Raw genomic sequence first — 20711 nt, 5'->3', positions numbered from 1 at the left:
TATCGCTAGAATACACGACGAAGAAATAGGCAGCCTCAACACCGGCGCAGATCGGCGGATTCCGAAAATAGCCGGACCAGAATAATCGCTTCCCTACATGAAACCCCTCCCGTCAGATACGTTGTATAATATTTCACGCGTGGAAGCATACCCGTAGACATTAAAACCAGGGTGGGAAGTAGCGTAAAACAAGGGACATATTTATTTTTGCCAAGGGCCCAGTCCCATATATGTTTAATACATGCAATCTGCGTTCAGCAAACTCATATAGCCAAGTAAATCACACCGAATGAGGAAGCATTTTACACCGAAGGAAGCAAATAATACTGGACGCTACTGAGTAAAAATGACATTTTATTGAATCTGTAGAATGTTTAAGTACAATTCGAAGTGCTGTAACAGGGCAACATTATGCTTTTCTCAGGTCTTTAAATTAAAACTGGAGTCTGTTTTTTTTTTAAAGAATGTCAATATATGCATGTTAAAATAGGAATAACAAAAATGCTATCAAAACAAAATCATTTTTCTTTGATGGAATGCACAACATCGGTCTGAATGCTAGGTCAGTGTTTGGTTGATGCGATTTACATACCAGTATCATACAAAAGCAGGGAAGGATTGATTCATTAGAAGCATAGGACATAGAAGTCTATAGTTGGGGAAGAAGGTTTGAGGACTCTTGGCCATAGGACTGATAGGACCATATACATTGGGGGAGGAGAACAAGGTGATGATATGAGATGTGATACAGCAGAGTTTAGGAGTGATACCAAAGCAGAGGAGCATATTGGTCTCCTGGCAGATTCACAGTCTTACCTTGCATCCCCTCTCTCAGGTTGGGTGGGGGGGGGGTTGTAGTAGTATGTGTTGGGGCGGCAGGGTAGCCTAGTGGTTAGAGCGTTGGACTAGTAACCGAAAGGTTGCAAGTTCGAATCCCCGAGCTGACAAGTAACAAATCTGTTGTTCTGCCCCTGTACTGGCAGTTAACCCACTAGGCCGTCATTGAAAATAAGAATTTGTTCTTAACTGACTTGCCTAGTATAATAAAGGTAAAATAAAATATAATGTGTTAACAGCATCTCTCTCCTAGCCCCCTCTCCTTGCCACTGTGGTCTATCATCACTCCAGTCACACAAAAACACCATTGTCTTGTCTTTGGCCACTTTGGATTTGTTTCCTGCCAATCAACGATCACCGTCATTCACCTCCCTCCTAAATCTACCTAGCAACTAAAACAAATCCACATCACTTTGAAGGAAAAACAGCTGCGGCAGCCAACGTGGGCTTGGTTGATCCCCCATCTGTAAAACACACCAAAGCCTCCAAGTAGCCAAGGCAATTTTCTTTTGAGAGGCATTGACTGCAGATACTGTACAAGACAATCCAAATTCATACAAACTCCAAGAACACTCCATTCACTTCAAGCCAAACCGCCTCCTCACTCTTTATTCAGTTACTGAAGCAAAGCAACGAGACTTCCAATAGCTCGGCCCCAAAACTGCCCTTCATACAGTGTGTGAGTTTTAAAATTTCCAGTTGTCAAGTCGAGAGGTCTTGGATGCTAAATGCAGGCCTAGACTTACCTTTTCATCTGCATGGCAATCTGATTATCTAGTCAGGTTGAGGTGTGTGTTGTGTTCATTCTAGTTAAATTTAAAACATAGCATTACAAAAGTTGAAGCCAGAATTATTGTTCAACACGTTCCACCACACTTATTAAAGTGGGTACCGTTTACCCTTCATACAGCCCCTCACCTCATTAAATCAAATCATTCCACACTACATCTTTAGTCTGCAGGCAAAGCCCCTTCCCCAGCCCCATGACCTATAACCCAAAACAACTGTACAATATCATCAAACTACGTGGTGAGCGTATTGTTTTGTTTTCATAAAGCTGAACATTATTTTTAATCCCATGTTGCCCCCCCTCATCTGTGACCCGTCACAGTGAAGAGAAATAAACAGTAGGGTGGCAAAGAGAGAAGTAACAGAGGTCCAGGAGGAGAAAGAGTTCACCCTCGACTGAAACCACGGCCCTCTCCAAGCCTCACGCGGTCCCGTAGGACATGGAATGTACAACGATCGTCGTCACTGGAATTATCTGCCCACGATGGGACAGCCAGACGGATCTCGTAGCTACCACTACGAAAGTTAAGTCATTGTTGCATAACATTTCTCAGTTTTTTTCCGTGCCAACAAAGGAACACAGGTTTGCCACTATATTTGGTAGGGAATGTCCGACCCATAGACTGTCAGAAATATCTATAACGCAGGGGAGAGGGCGGGGCCTAATGTTACTATGCGCCATGACAACTGCTCATTAATGAGCATGTGAATATTCATGAGCCAGTGGCACTCCAGAACATTGCTGTCCACTTCTCAAGAGTTTCAAGGACAAGAGAACTGGGTAAGATAGTCCAGTCACGAGTTGGCACAATAAAACAGGAAAATTGGCTTGACGATTATCAGGCAATTACATAACCCAGGAGGTTGATGCTCGATTTACCCCATGGATCTAAATCTGTGGGATTTCTCACTCAGCATACGCACACGTCTAGACAAACTAGCGTGCCTTATTGGTTCATAAATCGAGTTGCCGTTTTATTTCTGAAATGTATTTGATACATTGACATTTTTAGAATAAGCCTCTTACAATACCAAACAAAAGCAAAAGGAAAATAAAACAGCATGATATGAAGTAGAAACAATAACATTTACCACAGCCTGGATTTCTGACCTCAGTTCAACACTTCTCATAAGGATTGGAACGTTAAACAACCAAAACAAATGAGAGAAAAAAAAATTGACAATACAGAATTGTTTTGAGAATTGTGTTTGACCCTCGCGCTTACGATCGATCAACTCGGATGTTGGCCATCTTGGAATAGGGGGCAGGGCCTGATCCCCGCCCCCTCTCTCCTCCCCAAACCCCCCACTCCAACCATAACCACCATCACGTCACTCATCTTTCTATAAGACTGTCGGAAGGCATTTGAGGCTGCGGGCGGGAGACAGCAAGAATGAGGAATATCTTCACACCCACTGACTGAGGTGATGACATGATTGTAAGATGATTGTAACCATGTCCCCTAACTAACTCGTCCCTGATCCCTCCTGTACTTCAAATGCCTGAACTTGAGGTACAAGGCATGGGCAGGAGGTGCTCTTCAGTTAAGATAGGATTCCAGTTTAGTTTCAGAACAATACCCACAATGCAGTGCAGGACAGAGTAAGACAGGTGAGGGAACAGATAAGTAATATTGATAAATGCGCACGTGTGGTAATAGAAATATATAAGACCTCTCTGGTAAGACTGATACTGCTCACTGACTGGCTGATGCGACAACAATGGGGTATTGATAGGTTAATGGAATGTACACAAGTCAAATATTCAAGCTTAGTTCTAACTGCCCAGATACAGTAATATTCTTCACTGAGCTTCCAGTCAGGCCAATTTCAGACAGTTTCAAAAATGAAAAAAAAAAAAAAAAAAAAAAAAAAAGAACAAAAGAACAAAACCTTCTGAAGATGCCACACCCACATTCTCGTGACCACATTGGCCTCAGTTCTCTGCTGTCATGGCAACTTGATTGACGAGGTGGGGGGAAGGGTTCATATCGTTTTTGCATCGTAGTTTGCTGGAATATGAAGTGCTGTAGCTAGGATAGTGGTCATACACTGTATGACCCCTGACGTGTGTGTATAGCCTGTAAGATGGAGGTATGATACTTCTGTAAGACTTAAATTCCACTTGGGACAGCGCTTTTAGTGGACTGAAGAATTGGGACAGAGACCGGCAGACAGACGACAGCACAGACAGAGACAGATATACAGACATTCAGACAGAGGGAGGGAGTCTGTCGTTGCAGGAAAGCAGACCAGGGGTATACCGGGGTAGGTTGAAAGGGGAGATGGGGGAGGAAGAGGGGGGGGTCTTACAGGACAGATCAGAGAATGAGTGAAAGAAATAGAAAGCGGCATTAAGATGAGATGGCACTGGGCTTTTCACTTGCTTCTCTCACCCCCCACCTCCCTCTTTCTCAGATCAGATGGCCTCTACATAGTTAGCAGGCAGCATGCCCTGCTGGCCAGTGCGCTCCACACGGCCGTACATCCAGCCCTCGTCGATCACCTGCGCATCTACGATCACGTCTCCCTCCTGGAAGCCCACCTCGTCCTCGTCGGCTGCAGCATAGTCATACACCGCCTGGTACCGCTTCTACACACAGAAAGAGGGAGGTGGGGGGGGGTAAAGGTAATAGGAGGGAAGGGAGAAGGTACGGAGAGAAAGAGAACACCACATTCAGAGACAGTAAGAGTCTCTGCTAACGAGACAACGCTACTAGGGCGGGTCATGTGGATACTGCCAGGCACAGTGGAGAGAACAGACCATGCAGAGATAACAGTGCATCCCAAATGGCACCCTATTCCCTATATAGTGCACTACATTTGACCGGACCCCAATGGGCCCTGGTCAAAAGCAGTGCTTTAATTAGGGAATCGGGTGCCGTTAAGGAAAGGACCCTAACACAGTAGTGAGGAGGGTCTCTCTGCCTCACCCCGGAGCTGGGAGGGGGGGCGGCGGCCGCCTGGCGGACTGGTCCAGGTGCCGCAGTCGGCTCATAGTTGTAGTTCTTAGACGCAGCAGGGGACTGGTGGGGCAGCTGCTGCTGGAACACTGGTGAGAGGCGAGGAGAGAGTAATGTGAGAGAGGGAATGAGGGGGGAGGAGAGAGAGAGCGAGAGAGAAGGAAAGAGTAATGTGAGAGGGAAGGAGAGAGAGAGCGAGAGAGAAGGAGAGAGTAATGTGAGAGAGGGAGGAGAGCGAGCGAGAGAGAAAGAGAGAATAATGTGAGAGAGGGAGAGATTGAGTGATTGAATCAGAGTTAAAAGATAGACATTTCTGGCTATTCAGTCTGACAAACGGATCCCCCAGTCCCTGGCACTCTGAAAACAACCCCACCTGTCTCTCTCATCTCCTCCTGTTGTAATTCCCCCTCTATCTATCTATCTATCTATCTAACTGGCATCCTATTGGTCAGCCCCAGGGCTCTGAATTCCACAGCAGAGCAAGTCAAAACTTGCAGCCATCATTTAGCGCCTTTCATTTAACTATTGGCGCCTTTCAGTTAACTATAACAATGACTATGTTTGTGATATTGAAAGGTGATAACATGTACACAGTGAATGCACAGGTTAACCACTAGCTCACAATCATAGTGTGCTGAAAACAGGAGCTGTCCACAGAGCAGAAAGATCAAACACATTTTATGACCAGGGATAATGTAACCATTTGTCTACTCTCACTGATGTTAAAACTGCAAAATGTAACAGAATTCATAACATGCGAGTTATAGATTTGTCATTCTCATTAAAAACAAGTCTAAGTGGAAGATCTGTTCTATGTGCGCTATTTCTATGCTTCCCGTTATTCTGTCGAGTCTGCATCTTTTACTCTAGATTTTGTACACAAACAGCTGAAAACACAATATTCTTTGTTGTGAAAAATATATTTTAGATGGTACAATGATTCAACACTACTTGCTTGTGGAATGAGGCAAACTATTTGAATTTTAGCGACCAAGAAAATGGCAGTGAATTTTTATTAAACGCATAGTCATAGTGTGTGTGTGTGTGTGTGTGTGTGTGTGTGTGTGTGTGTGTGTGTGTGTCTCAGCATGTGTACCTGGATTGGGGCTGTTGGGCTGGGGAGATGGGATTTCTCCTCCCATCCTGTTCTTCTCAAACTCCTCATGGTACTTAATCTGTACAGACAAAACACACGTGCGAAAATCAGACACATTATACTCCCATTGTGACACTTAGAGTGACTAGATATATCACCCAGATATCATGTATGGCGCTGCTTAGTTTGATAAGAAAACCCAGATTGCATCCTGTGGACTCAGTCCAGCAGATAGCCAGTTAGAGAAGCGAAATAAAATACAGTTCCTGTTGTGTCCAGCAGGTGTCTCCAGATCCCACCCCAGGCAGGCTGTGTATAATAAGTGGGGGCGCTACAGTGCTAGGCTACACGCTGCTGTGTTTCTACAATAGGCCTGCTGGGCACAGAGGAAATGACATCGCAGCCAGGAAGTTGGGTGACCTCAGCGCTGCCTAACAACCCTCGCTGACACATGAGGAACGAACACGAGAGAGACAGAGACCCAAAGCAAGTGGGTGAGAATGGCTCCTTGTTTATTCAGGTAAATCAAAGCGGCATCAACACCAGCCCTAAAATAATAACCCAGCCAACATCACAGAGAGAGACAAGGACAGCATTCATCTCCAAATGACCACCAGCCCATAAAACCCGAGACAGATCCGTTACTGCAGCATAAGAGCCCTACTCACGTTCCCAGCCTGACTGACTGATAAAACTGACTGACACACACAGCCTAGATTCTGCCCCATCCCTCCCTCCCTCCCTCCGGCTGGGTGAAAGAGGCCTGTGTGTTCAGGGTGTCGGAGAAGGGTATTCACAGTCTGACTAAAGGAGATGCCAGTGTTACGTGTGAGCGAGGACATTGCGTTCGGCGACGGCGAGACAGAGCGAGCAATGTGTTTCAATATGTTATGTGAGAGGCGCGTCTGACATGACTTCTGTTTGTCTGGAAGGGGAAGGTCGCTAACAGATTGGCGTGTGAGTGCGTGAGGCTGAACAGGAAGAGCCCAGCCCTTGCCAGACCCAGTCCCGGACACAAAAGAGCCCCCACCCCACTTAACCTTCACTACATGAATCAGGAGAAAGTAAAAGGAGGTAGGAAGGGAGAGAGAGGGATGGAGGAAAACAAATAAAAGTTCAAAATAAAATGTCAATTAGAGTCATATGACAGAGAGATAAGAAAAAGAAAGAAAGAAAGAAAGAAAGAGAGAAAAAGACAGAAAGAGGGACTAGCTAGACAAGTCCAGGCAGACGGCTGTGAACGAGAGGGGGCTGGAGTTGGACATCTCACATTTCAAAGGGAGCTGGACAGGCTGACATGTCTGTCTCTCGCCGGGCTACTGAGCGTGTGTGCAGCCGAGGTGGGACAGAAAGTCGGGGAAAGGAGGAGGGAGAGAAAGCTGGGGAAAAGGAGGAGGGAGAGAAAGACGGAGATTATCAACCGCGCCCCATGGCTTGGTCTGTCCACACATACTCTTAACAGCTGGGACGGTTGCTACGGACTTCTCAAAACACGTCATGGTGTTTCTCTTCTCGCTGCATTTGCCTGGGGTTGTAGAAGTGTTGATGTGTGTGACACACAGAATCTGTTCCATGTAGGAAAGCAGTAATTAACCATCACCCTCTACACACTCATTAAGTCATTAGAAGACCGAGCAGGGCAACTGCGTGCTGCGATGTCAGGGGTGTCAGGGGGTGTGTCCTTGGTCTGCCAGCGCAAGCAAGGCCCTGGGCAGCGGCCTTCTGCAACAGAGGATCACAGAGGGAGGTAGTAACGTAACCCCGTGCCCAGGCTTCACTCAGCCTAGATAGATACACTATTTCTGGACTAAAAAGAGACAATCTGCACATCAATAGAGTGGTAAGGAGTTGCATGGGTATAGATATATACACACACAACTATTTCAGCCACACCCATTGCTGACACCATGCGCAATAGTGCCATTACTCTAGAGCAGTGGAAACGCGTTCTCTGGAGTGATGAATCTCGCCTACCTGCCCGAACGTAGTGTCAATTGTCAAGTTTGGTGGAGAAGGACTAATGGTCTGGTTTTCACTGGAACTAAGGGGCCCGACCCATGAAGGGAAATCGTAACTACTGCTACTGCATACAATAACATTCTAGACGATTCTGTGCTTCCAACTTTGTGGCAACAGTTTGGGGAAGGCCCTTTCCTGTTTCAGCATGACAATGCCCCCGTAAAGGCCTCCCGGGTGGCGCAGTGGTCTAGGGCACTGCATCGCAGCGTTCGAGCCCTCTGGGTTCGAGCCCAGGCTCTGCCGTAGCCGGCCGCGACCATGAGGTCCATGGGGCGACGCACAATTGGCCTAGCGGCGTCCGGGTTAGGCCAGTAGGGATATCCTTGTCTCATGAAAAACGTCCTGCACGGTGTTGGGCTGTAAGCCCCCTCCTGTGGACGTCGGGCCCTCATACCACCCTCATGGAGTCTGTTTCTGACCGTTTGAGCAGACACATGCACATTTGTGGCCTGCTGGAGGTCATTTTGCAGGGCTCTGGCAGTCTTCCTCCTGCTCCTCCTTGCACAAAGGCAGAGGTAGCGGTCCTGCTGCTGGGTTATTGCCCTCCTACGGCCTTCTCCACATCTCCTGATGTACTGGCCTGTCTCCTGGTAGCGCCTCCATGCTCTAGACACTACGCTGACAGACACAGCAAACCTTCTTGCCACATCTCGCATTGATGTGCCATCCTGGATGAGCTGCACTACCTGAGCCACGTGTGTGGGTTGTAGACTCCGTCTCATGCTACCACTAGAGTGAAAGCACCGCCAGCATTCAAAAGTGACCAAAACATCAGCCAGTAAGCATAGGAACTGAGAAGTGGTCTGTGGTTATCACCTGCAGAACCACTCCTTTATTGGGGGTGTCTTGCCAATTGCCTATAATTTCCACCTGTTGTCTATTCCATTTGCACAACAGCATGTGAAATGTATTGCCAATCAGTGTTGCTTCCTAAGTGGACAGTGGGATTTCACAGAGGTGTGATTGACTCGGAGTTATTGTGTTGTTTAAGTGTTCCCCTTATTTTTTTGAGCAATATATATATATATATATATATGAATGAGTGAGTGATCTGCAGTGCTGGCTCCTTTCAGGCATACCCCAGTACACAAAGGCTGGGCACTTGTGATGATTGGCACCCACTCAGAATACGAAGTGGGTGGGCATTGTCGGGCTGAGTCCCAAATGGCACACTGTTCCCGATAGTGGACTACTTTGACCAGGGTACCATTTGAACAACCTGGGGGGGAGGGGGAGAGAGATTGACTGGTTGTTGATCCCGTTCTGTGATAGGTACTGTGTGTGTGTGTGTGTTGACAGAGACATACGTTGCTGATATGGTCCTGTGTTTTCTTGATTCTCTGCATCTCTGGAGTGTCGGCCACAGCACTGAAACCTTTCCCTTTGTTCTTCTCAAACTCCTCCTTGTACTGCACCTGGAACACACACACACACACACACACGGTAAGACCACACTGTTTAGTCATAGTAAATCGTAACACACACCAAGTCAAAAAATAACAGTGAAATGCTTCCTTACGGTAACAACACAAGGAGTAACGACAGCGTGGCTATACGTGGTAATTGAGAGCCATGTACATATAACTAGACACGAATGAAATGTAAAAAATATATATATAGAGATAGAGAGAGCGAAAGAGCGAGAGACTTCCTGTTGCCAGGGCAGTGAGACCATACACACAGGATGTGCTGACATAGCCTTATAAGGTCACACCAAGGTGTGTGCACAACAACAGAGAGGAGTTGTATTAATGCACATGGATGTATGGTATATGCATAGCAGGGATTCCATTAGGAAAACGTGGCGCTGGACATTTGACCAGCAGCCTTTTAATTCTACTGGACAATCGACTGGACCCATATGCATTGGTAGCGTAACCTGATCAGAATGCCAGAAATCACCTTTTAGATGGTAATTCATACAAACAGAACATGCAAGTTGAGGATGCAACGACGTGCACAGTCCCCTTCTTGACGAATTGTGATCTACAGTCGTGGCCAAAAGTTTTGAGAACGACACAAATATTAATTTCCACAAAGTTTGCTGCTTCAGTGTCTTTAGATATTTTTGTCAGATGTTACTATGGAATACTGAAGTATAATTACAAGCATTTCATAAGGTGTCAAAAGCTTTTATTGACAATTACATGAAGTTGATGCAAAGAGTCAATATTTGCAGTGTTGACCCTTCTTTTTCAAGACCTCTGCAATCCGCCCTGGCATGCTGTCAATTAACTTCTGGGCCACATCCTGACTGAAGGCAGCCCATTGTTGCATAATCAATGCTTCGAGTTTGTCAGAATTTGTGGGATTTTGTTTGTCCACCAGCCTCTTGAGGATTGACCACAAATTCTCAATGGTATTAAGGTCAGGTTTGCTGCCCTTCTTGACATCCTGCCATCCTCCAAAAGTCTTCGTCTCACTGTGCATGCAGATGCACTCACACCTGCCTGCTGCCATTCCTGAGGAAGCTCTGTACTGGTGATGCCCCGATCCCGCAGCTGAATCAATTTTAGGAGACGGTCCTGGCACTTCATGGACTTTCTTGGGCACCCTGAAGCCTTCTTCACAATAATTGAACTGCTATCCTTGAAGTTCTTGATGATCCGATAAATGGTTGATTTAGGTGCAATCTTACTGGCAGCAATATCCTTGCCTGTGATGCCATTTTTGTGCAAAGCAATGATGATGGCATGTGTTTCCTTGCAGCTAACCATGATTGACAGAGGAAGAACAATGATTCCAAGCACCACCCTCCTTTTGAAGCTTCCAGTCTGTTATTCGAACTCAATCAGCATGACAGAGTGATCTCCAGCCTTGTCCTCGTCAACACTCACACCTGTGTTAACGAGAAAGTCACTGACATGATGTCAGCTGGTCCTTTTGTGGCAGGGCTGAAATGCAGTGGAAATGTTTTTTTGGGGATTCAGTTCATTTGCATGGCAAAGAGGGTCTTTGCAATGAATTGCAATTCCTCTGATCACTCTTCATAACATTCTGGAGTATATGCAAATTGCCATCATACAAACTGAGGCAGCAGACTGAAAATTTATGTGTGTCATTCTCAAAAAACTTTGCCACGACTGTACTATCCCCCATAGTAAAAACAAAGTTGACCTATTCCATTGGTCAGTTTGTTGAGAAAGAAATGGCCTATTCCAAACAGATTCTGAGACAGTGGCGGGATGATAGATCCCAAATTCATACAACCAGTAGGTCAATTTGTTAAAAAGGAAATGAGTCTGATGAAACCGATCAGAACATTTAGCTTCACATGTTGATACTATTCCTTCTTCACATTATAAAATAGCAGCAATGCACACAAGGCAGAAGTATACTCACGAATGTTCGTTCCCATAATGCAATTTGCCGGAAAACACGCACCGCACATGCGAGCGGTTTCATGTGAAAGATGAAAACAGCCGTGAAGACATTTAGAAAGGGGGAGATCTAATATGCAACAACTAGCATGGGTTGTTAATATGACTCAAATTGTGCCTTTGGATACTGGATCATTTAAGTTAATTTAAAATAATTGCATGATTTTGGCGAGGCTACTTTGAAAACAAGGTAAGACATGCCTCATAATATGTAGTAAAATGTTCAGCTTTCAACCAATGAGGTATATTTTTTCGAAATGCATACTGCCTCCAGCTCATAGCAAAGTGGTGTGACACGCTGATGAAGCCTGCCTTCCACTGCTTATTTCCGCGTTCAGAACAACTGGGAAATATCGGACTTCATTGCGTTCGAGTCAACTGGGAACACTGGGAGGGAGGGAGGGAGGGGAATAAAATTATAAACGAGCTCAGACTGGGAAAACTAGTTGTCATCCAACTTGGGAATTCCAAGTCTGGAACTCGGCCTCTTTCTGGAGGTCGGGCTTTCCGACCTGAAGTTCCATGTTTTGAAAGCACCATATGCATTTGCCTTTTGAGATGCTTCAGCAGCAGCTCAGCAGCTCTCGTGCCGTCTGACATGTAAGACACAAATTAACCTACAGACCGATAAGCATGACCTGTCAAATGTATTTACATTGACTGCTATTTCCACCAATGATTAGGCAAAAAAATGCATTATTTCGCAATTAGATATTTTTCTTCCCACGGACAATTGACCGGGTGCCAATTTATTTTATTAAATCCACTTTCCTATTTATATTGAAAAACAAAAGCAAAATTAAAGCCGGCTATTACCGGAAACCCTGATGCATAGGTCTGTGTGTGTGTGTGTGTGTGTGTGTGTGTGTGTGTGTGTGTGTGTGTGCTTACCCATCCCTTCCCAGTGTGACCCTCAGTATGACAGGAAGTGACCAGCCCATGTAATCAGATGGGTATCACTCTAATGACAACACAGCAGCTCTCCGTCACACACAGCTGGCCTACTGTACCGATGACGCAACACTTGTGGATTCACACACAAAGTATCAACCCATACACACACACACAGAAGTACATACATACTCAGGTTCCCTATGAAACACAATACAGGCCCAGTGACATGTCAAAAATGACAATCACTTCCCTCTCTCTCTGGTGCTAGACTGCACCAATAAACTAATATCCGTCTGCCTGCCCACCCCTGGAAGAGCCTGCTGCCATAATCCATTACCAAGCAGCACTCCATCCAGTCTCACACTCAGAAATACAATATCTACCCTAATCTAGATATTCTATTTCTATGACTACACTCCTCTGACAGCCAGCCAGCCTGACTGTTGTTTTAAGGATTGGGCAGTACCACACCCTACGTGTTTGATTGGTTTATTGGTAGACAGGAAAGTGGAGAGAACACCGGAAAGTAGGGAGAGGTGCACTCTGGGCCAGATTGGAACACATGCTGACTCATGTTGGTCGGGGTCTGCGGCTCTAAACGCTCCTTGACCACAGGTCACCTGACTGCTGTTTGACTGACACAGCTCTACAGAGTGCTGACCTGTCCTCTACCCCACACACATTGTGAGGATAGGCAGGAGATGACTGGGCCATAATTCACAATGTGTGTGTGACGTGTGTCCCATTTGTTTGTGTGTGTGTGTGTGTGTGTGTGACGTGTGTCCCATTTGTTTGTGTGTGTGTGTGTGTGTGTGTGTGTGTGTGTGTGTGTGTGTCTTAAATTCAGCACTAACTCTTTTTAACAACATTTGATCTTTCTGGTTCCTCCCATGTATAAGTGAAAGACAGAAAAAGTACATCATTTTTTGCATGTAAACAGCCAATTTGAATTTCTGGCCATACAGTGCGTTTGGAAGGTATTCAAACTCAATCACTTTTTCAAAATTTTGTTAAATTACAGCCTTATTCTAAAATGGATTAAATCATTTCAGTCAATCTACACACAATATCCGATAATGACAAAGCGAAGGAAGGTTGGGCAAATCGTTGCACATTTATTAAAAATAAAAACAGAAAGAAATGACTTACCAAAGTATTCAGACTAGAGGTCGACCGATTATGATTTTTCAACGCCGATACCGATTATTGGAGGACCAAAAAAAAGCAGATACCGATTAAAAAAAAGGTTTTGTAATAATGACAATTACAACAATACTGAATGAACACTTATTTTATCTTAATATAATACATCAGTAAAATCAATTTCGCCTCAAATGAAATGAAACATGTTCAATTTGGTTTAAATAATGCAAAAACAAAGTGTTGGAGAAGAAAGTAAAAGTGCAATATGTGCCATGTAAATAAGCTAATGTTTAAGTTCCTTGCTCTGAACATGAGAACATATGAAAGCTGGTGGTTCCTTTTAACAGGAGTCTTCAATATTCCCAGGTAAGAAGTTTTAGGTTGAAGTTATTATAGGAATTATAGGACAATGTCTCTCACTACGATTTGTATTTCATATATCTTTGACTATTGGATGTTCTTATAGGCACTTCAGTATTGCCGCTGTAACAGTATAGCTTCCGTCCCCCTCCTCGCTCCTACCTAGGCTCAAACCAGGAACACATCGACAACAGCCACCCTCGAAGCATCGTTACCCATCGCTCCACAAAAGCCGCGGCCCTTGCAGAGCAAGGGGAACAACTTCTTGTATTTTTATTTCACCTTTATTTGACTAGGTAGGCTAGTTGAGAACAAGTTCTCATTTACAACTGCGACCTGGCCAAGATAAAGCATAGCAGTGTGAACAGACAACAACACAGAGTTACACATGGAGTAAACAATAAACAAGTCAATAACACAGTAGAAAAAAGAAGAGTCTATATACATTGTGTGCAAAAGGCATGAGGAGGTAGTCAAATAATTACAATTTTGCAGATTAACAATGGAGTGATAAATGATCAGATGAACATGTGCAGGTAGAGATACTGGTGTGCAAAAGAGCAGAAAAGTAAATAAATAAAAACAGTATGGGGATGAGGTAGGTAAATTGGATGGGCTATTTACCTATGGACTATGTACAGCTGCAGCGATCAATTAGCTGCTCAGATAGCAGAAGTTTGAAGTTGGTGAGGGAGATAAAAGTCTCCAACTTCAGCAATTTTTGCAATTCGTTCCAGTCACAGGCAGCAGAGAACTGGAAGGAAAGGCGGCCAAATGAGGTGTTGGCTTTAGGGATGATCAGTGAGACACACCTGCTGGAGCGTGTGCCATGGGTGGGTGTTGCCATCGTGACCAGTGAACTGAGAAAAGGCGGAGCTTTACCTAGCATGGACTTGCAGATGACCTGGAGCCAGTGGGTCTGGCGACGAATATGTAGCGAGGGTCAGCCGACTAGAGCATACAAGTCGCAGTGGTGGGTGGTATAAGGTGCTTTAGTAACAAAACGGATGGCACTGTGATAAACTGCATCCAGTTTGCTGAGTAGAGTATTGGAAGCTATTTTGTAGATGACATCGCCAAAGTCGAGGATCGGTAGGATAGTCAGTTTTACTAGGGTAAGTTTGGCGGCGTGAGTGAAGGAGGCTTTGTTGCGGAGTAGAAAGCCGACTCGGGATTTGATTTTAGATTGGAGATGTTTGATATGAGTCTGGAAGGAGAGTTTACAGTCTAGCCAGCCACCTAGGTACTTCTAGATGTCCACATATTCTAGGTCGGAACCATCCAGGGTGGTGATACTAGTCAGGCGTGCGGGTGCAGGCAGCGAACGGTTGAAAAGCATGCATTTGGTTTTACTAGCGTTTAAGAGCAGTTGGAGGCCACGGAAGGAGTGTTGTATGGCATTGAAGCTTGTTTGGAGGTTTGATAGCACAGTGTCCAAGGAAGGGCCAGAAGTATACAGAATGGTGTCGTCTGCGTAGAGGTGGATCAGGGAATCACCCGCAGCAAGAGCAACATCATTGATATATACAGAGAAAAGAGTCAGCCTGAGAATTGAACCCTGTGGCACCCCCATAGAGACTGCCAGAGGACCGGACAACATGCCCTCCAATTTGACACACTGAACTCTGTCTGCAAAGTAGTTGGTGAACCAGGCAAGGCAGTCAATATTAGAAAAACCGAGGCTACTGAGTCTGCCGATAAGAATATGGTGATTGAGAGAGTCGAAAGCCTTGGCCAGGTCGATGAACAACTCCAAGTCTCAGAGCGAGTGACGTTTGAAACGCTATTAGCATGCACCCCGCTAACTAGCTAGCCATTTCACATCGGTTACACCAGCCTAATCTCAGGAGTTGATAGGCTTGAAAACATAAACAGCTCACTGCTTGAAGCACTGCTGGCAAAACGCACGAAAGTGCTGTTTGAATGAATGCTTACGAGCCTGCTGGTGCCTTCCATCGCTCAGTCAGACTGCTCTACCAAATCAGACTTAATTATAACATAATAACACACAGAAATACGAGCCTTTGGTCATTAATATGGTCAAATCCGTAAACTATCATCTCGAAAACAAGACGTTTATTCTTTCAGTGAAATACAGAACCATTCTGTATTTTATCTAACGGGTAGCATCCATAAGTCTAAATATTCCAGTTACATTGCACAACCTTCAATGTTGTCATTATTACGTACAATTCTGGCAAATTAGGTGGCCCAAACTGTTGCATATACACTGACTCTGCGTGCAATGAACGATGCAATTTCACCTGTTTAATATTGCCTGCTAACCTGGATTTCTTTTAGCAAAATATGCAGGTTTAAAAGTATATACTTCTGTGTACTGATTTTAAGAAAAGCATTGATGTTTATGGTTAGGTACAGTCGTGATTGTGCTTTTTTCGCAAATGCTCTTTTGTTAAATCATCCCCGTTTGGCGAAGTTGGCTGTTTTTGTTAGGAAGAAATAGTCTTCGCAGAGTTTGCAATGAGCCAGGTTAGCAGGCAATATTAACTAAGTATGCAGGTTTAAAAGTATATACTTGTGTATTGATTTTAAGAAAGGCATTGATGTTTATGGTTAGGTACATATTGGCGCAAGACAGTCCTTTTTCGCAAATAGGCACAGATTATATGCAAGGCAGGACACACTAGATAAACTAGTAATATCATCAACCATGTGTAGTTAACTAGTGATTATGATTGATTGTTTTTTTTACAAGATACGTTTAAATGCTAGCTAGCAACTTACCTTGGCTTCTTACTGCATTCGCGTAACAGGCAGTCTCCTCGTGGAGTGCAATGTAATCAGGTGGTTAGAGCGTTGGACTAGTTAACTGTAAGGTTGGAAGATCGAATACCCAAGCTGACAAGGTAAAAATCTGTCATTCTGCCCCTGAACAAAGCAGTTAACCCACCGTTCCTAGGCCGTCATTGAAAATAAGAACATGTTCTTAACTGACTTGCCTAATTCAAAAATCGGCCATTCCGATTAAAATCGGTCAACCTCTTAATTCAGACCCTTTGCTACACAACAAGAAATTGAGCTCAGGTGCACATCCTGTTTCCATTGATCATCCTTGAGATGTTTCTACAACTTGGGAGTCCACCTGCAGTAAATTCAATTGATTGGACATGATTTGGAAAGGCACACACCTGTCTATATAAGAAGGTCGCACAGCTGACAGTGGATGTCAGAGACAAAAACCAAGCCATGAGGTTGAAGGGATTGTCCGTAGAGCTCCGAGACAGGATTGTGTCGACGCACAGATCTGAGGAAGGGTACAACAACAACAACAACGTCTGCCACAGTGAAGGTCCCAAAGAACACAGTGGCCTCCATCATTCTTAAATAGAAGACGTTTGGACCCACCAAGTCTGACAGAACTCCAGAGTTCCTCTGTTGAGATGAGAGAACCTTCCAGAAGGACAACCATCTCTGCAGCACTCCACCAATCAGGCCTTTATGGTAGAGTGGCCAGACAGAAGCTAATCCTCAGTAAAAGGCATGACAAGCCCACTTGTAGTTTGCCAAAGGTCACCTAAAGGAAAGGACTCAGACCATGAGAAAACAAGATTCTCTAGTCTCATGAAATCAAGATTGAACTCTTTGGCCTGAATGCCAACAGGAGGAAACCTGGCACCATCCCTACGGTGAAGCAGGGTGATGGCAGCATCCTGCTGTAGGGATGTTTTCCAGAGGCAGGGACTGGGAGACTAGTCAGGATCAAGGCAAAGATGAACAGAGCAAAGCAGAGATCCTTGATGAAAACCTGCTCCAGAGAGCTCAGGACCTCAGACTGGGGCGAAGGTTCACCTTCCAACAGGACAACGACCCTAAGCACACAGCCAAGACAATGCAGGAGCGGCTTTGGGACAAGTCTCTGAATGTCCTTGAGTGGCCCAGCCAGAGCCCGAACACGATCAAACATCACTGGAGACGTGAAAATAGCTGTGCAGCGACGCTCCCCATCCAACCTGACAGAGCTTGAGAGGATCTGCAGAGAAGAATGGGAGAAACTCCCCAAATACAGGTGTGCCAAGCTTGTAGCATCATACCCAAGAAGACTCGACGCTGTAATTGCTGTCAAAGGTGCTTCAACAAAGTACTGAGTAAAGAGTCTGAATAATTATGGAAATGTGATATTTAAATAAAATACACTACCGTTCAAATGTTTGAGGGTCACTTAGAAATGAACTTGTTTTTGAAAGAAAAGCAACATTTTTGTCCATTAAAATAACATCAAATTGATCAGAAATACAGTGTAGACATTGTTAATGTTATAAATGTCTTGTAGCTGGAAACAGCTGATACTTTATGGAATATCTACATAGGCGTACAGAGGCCCATTATCAGCAACCATCACTCCTGTGTTCCAATGGCACGTTGTGTTAGCCAATCCAAGTTTATCATTTTAAAAGGCTAATTGATCAGTAGAAGACCCATTGCAATTATGTCAGCACAGCTGAAAACTGTTGTCCTGATTAAAGCAGCAATAAAACTGGCCTTCTACAAGTTGAGTATCTGGAGCGTCAGCATTTGTAGGTTCGATTACAGGCTCAAAATGGCCAGAAACAAAGAACTTTCTTCTGAAACTTGTCAGTCTATTCTTGTTCTGAGAAAGGAAGTCTATTCTATGCAAGAAATTGCTCTCCCTTCACAGAGCAGCACAAACTGGCTCTAATTAGAATAGAAGGAGTGGGAGGCCCAGGTGCAGGTTTCTCTAGTTTGAGAAACAGATGCCTCACAAGTCCACAACTGGCAGCTTCCTTAAATAGTACCCGCAAAACACCAGACTCAACGTCAATAGTGAAGAGGCGACTACGGGATGCTGTCCTTCCAGGTAACTGGGAATAAAATCTGCCGTTTCCAACTACAATAGTCATTTACCACATTAACAATGCCTACACTATATTTCTTATCAATTTGATGTGATTTTAAAAACAGACAAAAACAAGGACATTTCTAAGTGACCCCAAACTTTTGAACGGTAGTGGACATTTGCAAACATTTCTCAAAACCTGTTTATGCTTTGTCATATTGGGATAGTGTGTGTAGATTGACGAGGGGGAAAAAACAATTTAATTCATTTTAGAATAAGGCTCTAATGTAACAAAATGTGGAATAAGTCAAGGGGTCTGAATACTTCCCGAATGCACTTTGTGATCATTAGTCGGGAAACCAAATGGTTTTACTGACGGCTGCCTTTCAGATCTTCTACTGCGTACATCCCCACTCTCCTGTTCTAGCAGTAAGACAAACCAAATGGTTTTACTGACGGCTGCCTTTCAGATCTTCTACTGCGTACATCCCCACTCTCCTGTTCTAGCAGTAAGACAAACCAAATGGTTTTACTGACGGCTGCCTTTCAGATCTTCTACTGCGTACATCCCCACTCTCCTGTTCTAGCAGTAAGACAAACCAAATGGTTTTACTGACGGCTGCCTTTCAGATCTTCTCCTGCGTACATCCCCACTCTCGTGTTCTAGCAGTAAGACAAACCAAATGGTTTTACTGACGGCTGCCTTTCAGATCTTCTCCTGCGTACATCCCCACTCTCCTGTTCTAGCAGTAAGACAAACCAATGGATTTTCCACACCGTTTCATTAGGGCCAACTGGCTCTCATAACCTTTCACCCCCAGTCTTCTCATCTCAACACTCCCAGCCCCCCCACACCCCAAATCCATGTCCAGATCTCCCAGCAGCCCCCAGGCCTCAGACCCTGGCCAATAGAAATCAGCCTTCTATCACAGGATGTACCAGAGTAAGTCTATTTGGAGAGGGGAGAGAAAAAAAAAAAAACTGACCAAAACTGGGTCACCTGTTATTGCTATAATAAAGAGGAGATGGGAGATATGCTCTCTGCACACTAAAGAGTTGGTGGTGTGTGTCCGTTTTAGAACTACAGCATGTTGTCATATGATGTCGGCTGTGTGTGTTGTTTACACGTAGCAGAGATGTGGAGCTGGTTGATCTTCTCTGTAGGTTGCTGCTGGAGATACTAGGCTCCAGCATCTGTCAGTGGTCTCATTCGCCTCCTCTGAGAATGTGAGTGTGTGGCTGGACTCTTATCTCCGTGTGGCCATGTTGCCTCGGTCTGTTTGTTTACTGGTCTTCCAGGATCCTCCCAGTCCTCTTGGAGGCCGCTGGGAGCTGGTGGACAGACTACATACACTGAGACTGTCAGTCAGTATGGCTGCTAATCCACAGCTAACCCCAACACACACACCCCTCCCCTCTGCATGTAATCCGGATTGGCGGTGGTGCTATTAATGAGCATGGGTCCGGACTGTGATGGCCATTTCTCCAACTCTAGTCTTCTAGTCATCCTCTCACTTGATACAGAGAGAGAGATGGAACGAGAGAGACCAGTGAGGGGGCAACGGGGCTCAGTCGGACTATAGTTTCCAGTCCACATGACTCTTGTGGCAACAAAGAAAGAAAGAAGAGCTGTTGGGAGAGATCAGAGAGAAAGAGACGGGCACAGATGGCGTTTTTTCTGCATGGGGTGTGTTAAGTCTGCTCAACCCACAACAACCAGTCCTCCTAAATACGTATCATAGTCACACATATGAGAACATGATTATTAATATATACTAAAGGATTTATGTATTTTTTAAATGTAGCTGTGTGAGAGTTGTGTAAGTGTGTGTGTGGGGAATACTCCATGTAATTGTGGCTGACTAAGGGCCCTTTGTGAGCATCCCATAGATGTTTCCTGAATATACTGTGTGTGTGGCCGGAGCACAGAGGCCCTGTCATAGATTATTAGAGGAGAAGACAGGAAATAGGCTCGGACTCAAACTCTCCGTGTGTCTCGGAAACCGTCAACATCCAAGTGTGTGTGTGTGTGTCTAACTAACTACTGCACATCCGTGTGTGTGTGCCCGTGTCCATGCTAGCTCATCATTTGAGTGTGTGCGAGCGGCGAATGGAAGTTGAGGGTGCGTGTGGGGAACTGGGGCCGCTTCTCCTCTGTCCCCCTCACCACTGCCTGCAGTGTTGCCACGGGAACCCTATTGCTATGGTAGCAGGGTAGGGAGGTCCGTCACACCTCATTACAATAGTTTACGAGAGAGGAGAGAAAGGAAGGCACTGACACAGGAAGAGGGAGGAGGGTGGTCGAAGGAAGAAGAGATAAGTGAAATCTGAAGAGGAAGGAAATGAGAGGAATGCAAAAAAAAGAGAGAAGCGGAGACAGAGAGGATCTTCGTCATAAAGAGGGGGGCGCTCTA

The 20711-nt window shown here is 45.0% G+C and overlaps 1 protein-coding gene across 1 annotated transcript in view; it reads right to left on the bottom strand.

Annotated features, from left to right (window-relative positions):
- Positions 1 to 337: 337 nt before the first annotated feature.
- LOC135538735 (LIM and SH3 domain protein 1-like) overlaps positions 338 to 20711 on the bottom strand; it is a 39352-nt gene continuing 18978 nt past the window's right edge. Inside the window, exons 4-7 of the mRNA XM_064964646.1 lie at positions 9012 to 9119; positions 5686 to 5764; positions 4560 to 4678; positions 338 to 4219 (exon numbers count right to left, since the gene is read on the bottom strand). Coding sequence (XP_064820718.1) covers positions 4046 to 4219; positions 4560 to 4678; positions 5686 to 5764; positions 9012 to 9119 — 480 coding nt within the window. The 3' untranslated portion in view covers positions 338 to 4045. The remainder of the gene's footprint in view (positions 4220 to 4559; positions 4679 to 5685; positions 5765 to 9011; positions 9120 to 20711) is intronic.

This window comes from Oncorhynchus masou, unplaced genomic scaffold (assembly GCF_036934945.1).
Source record: "Oncorhynchus masou masou isolate Uvic2021 unplaced genomic scaffold, UVic_Omas_1.1 unplaced_scaffold_29___fragment_2___debris, whole genome shotgun sequence".
Lineage (NCBI taxonomy): Eukaryota > Metazoa > Chordata > Actinopteri > Salmoniformes > Salmonidae > Oncorhynchus > Oncorhynchus masou.
Note: the sequence above shows the minus strand (reverse complement) of the source record. Positions and strands in the feature narration are given on the sequence as shown.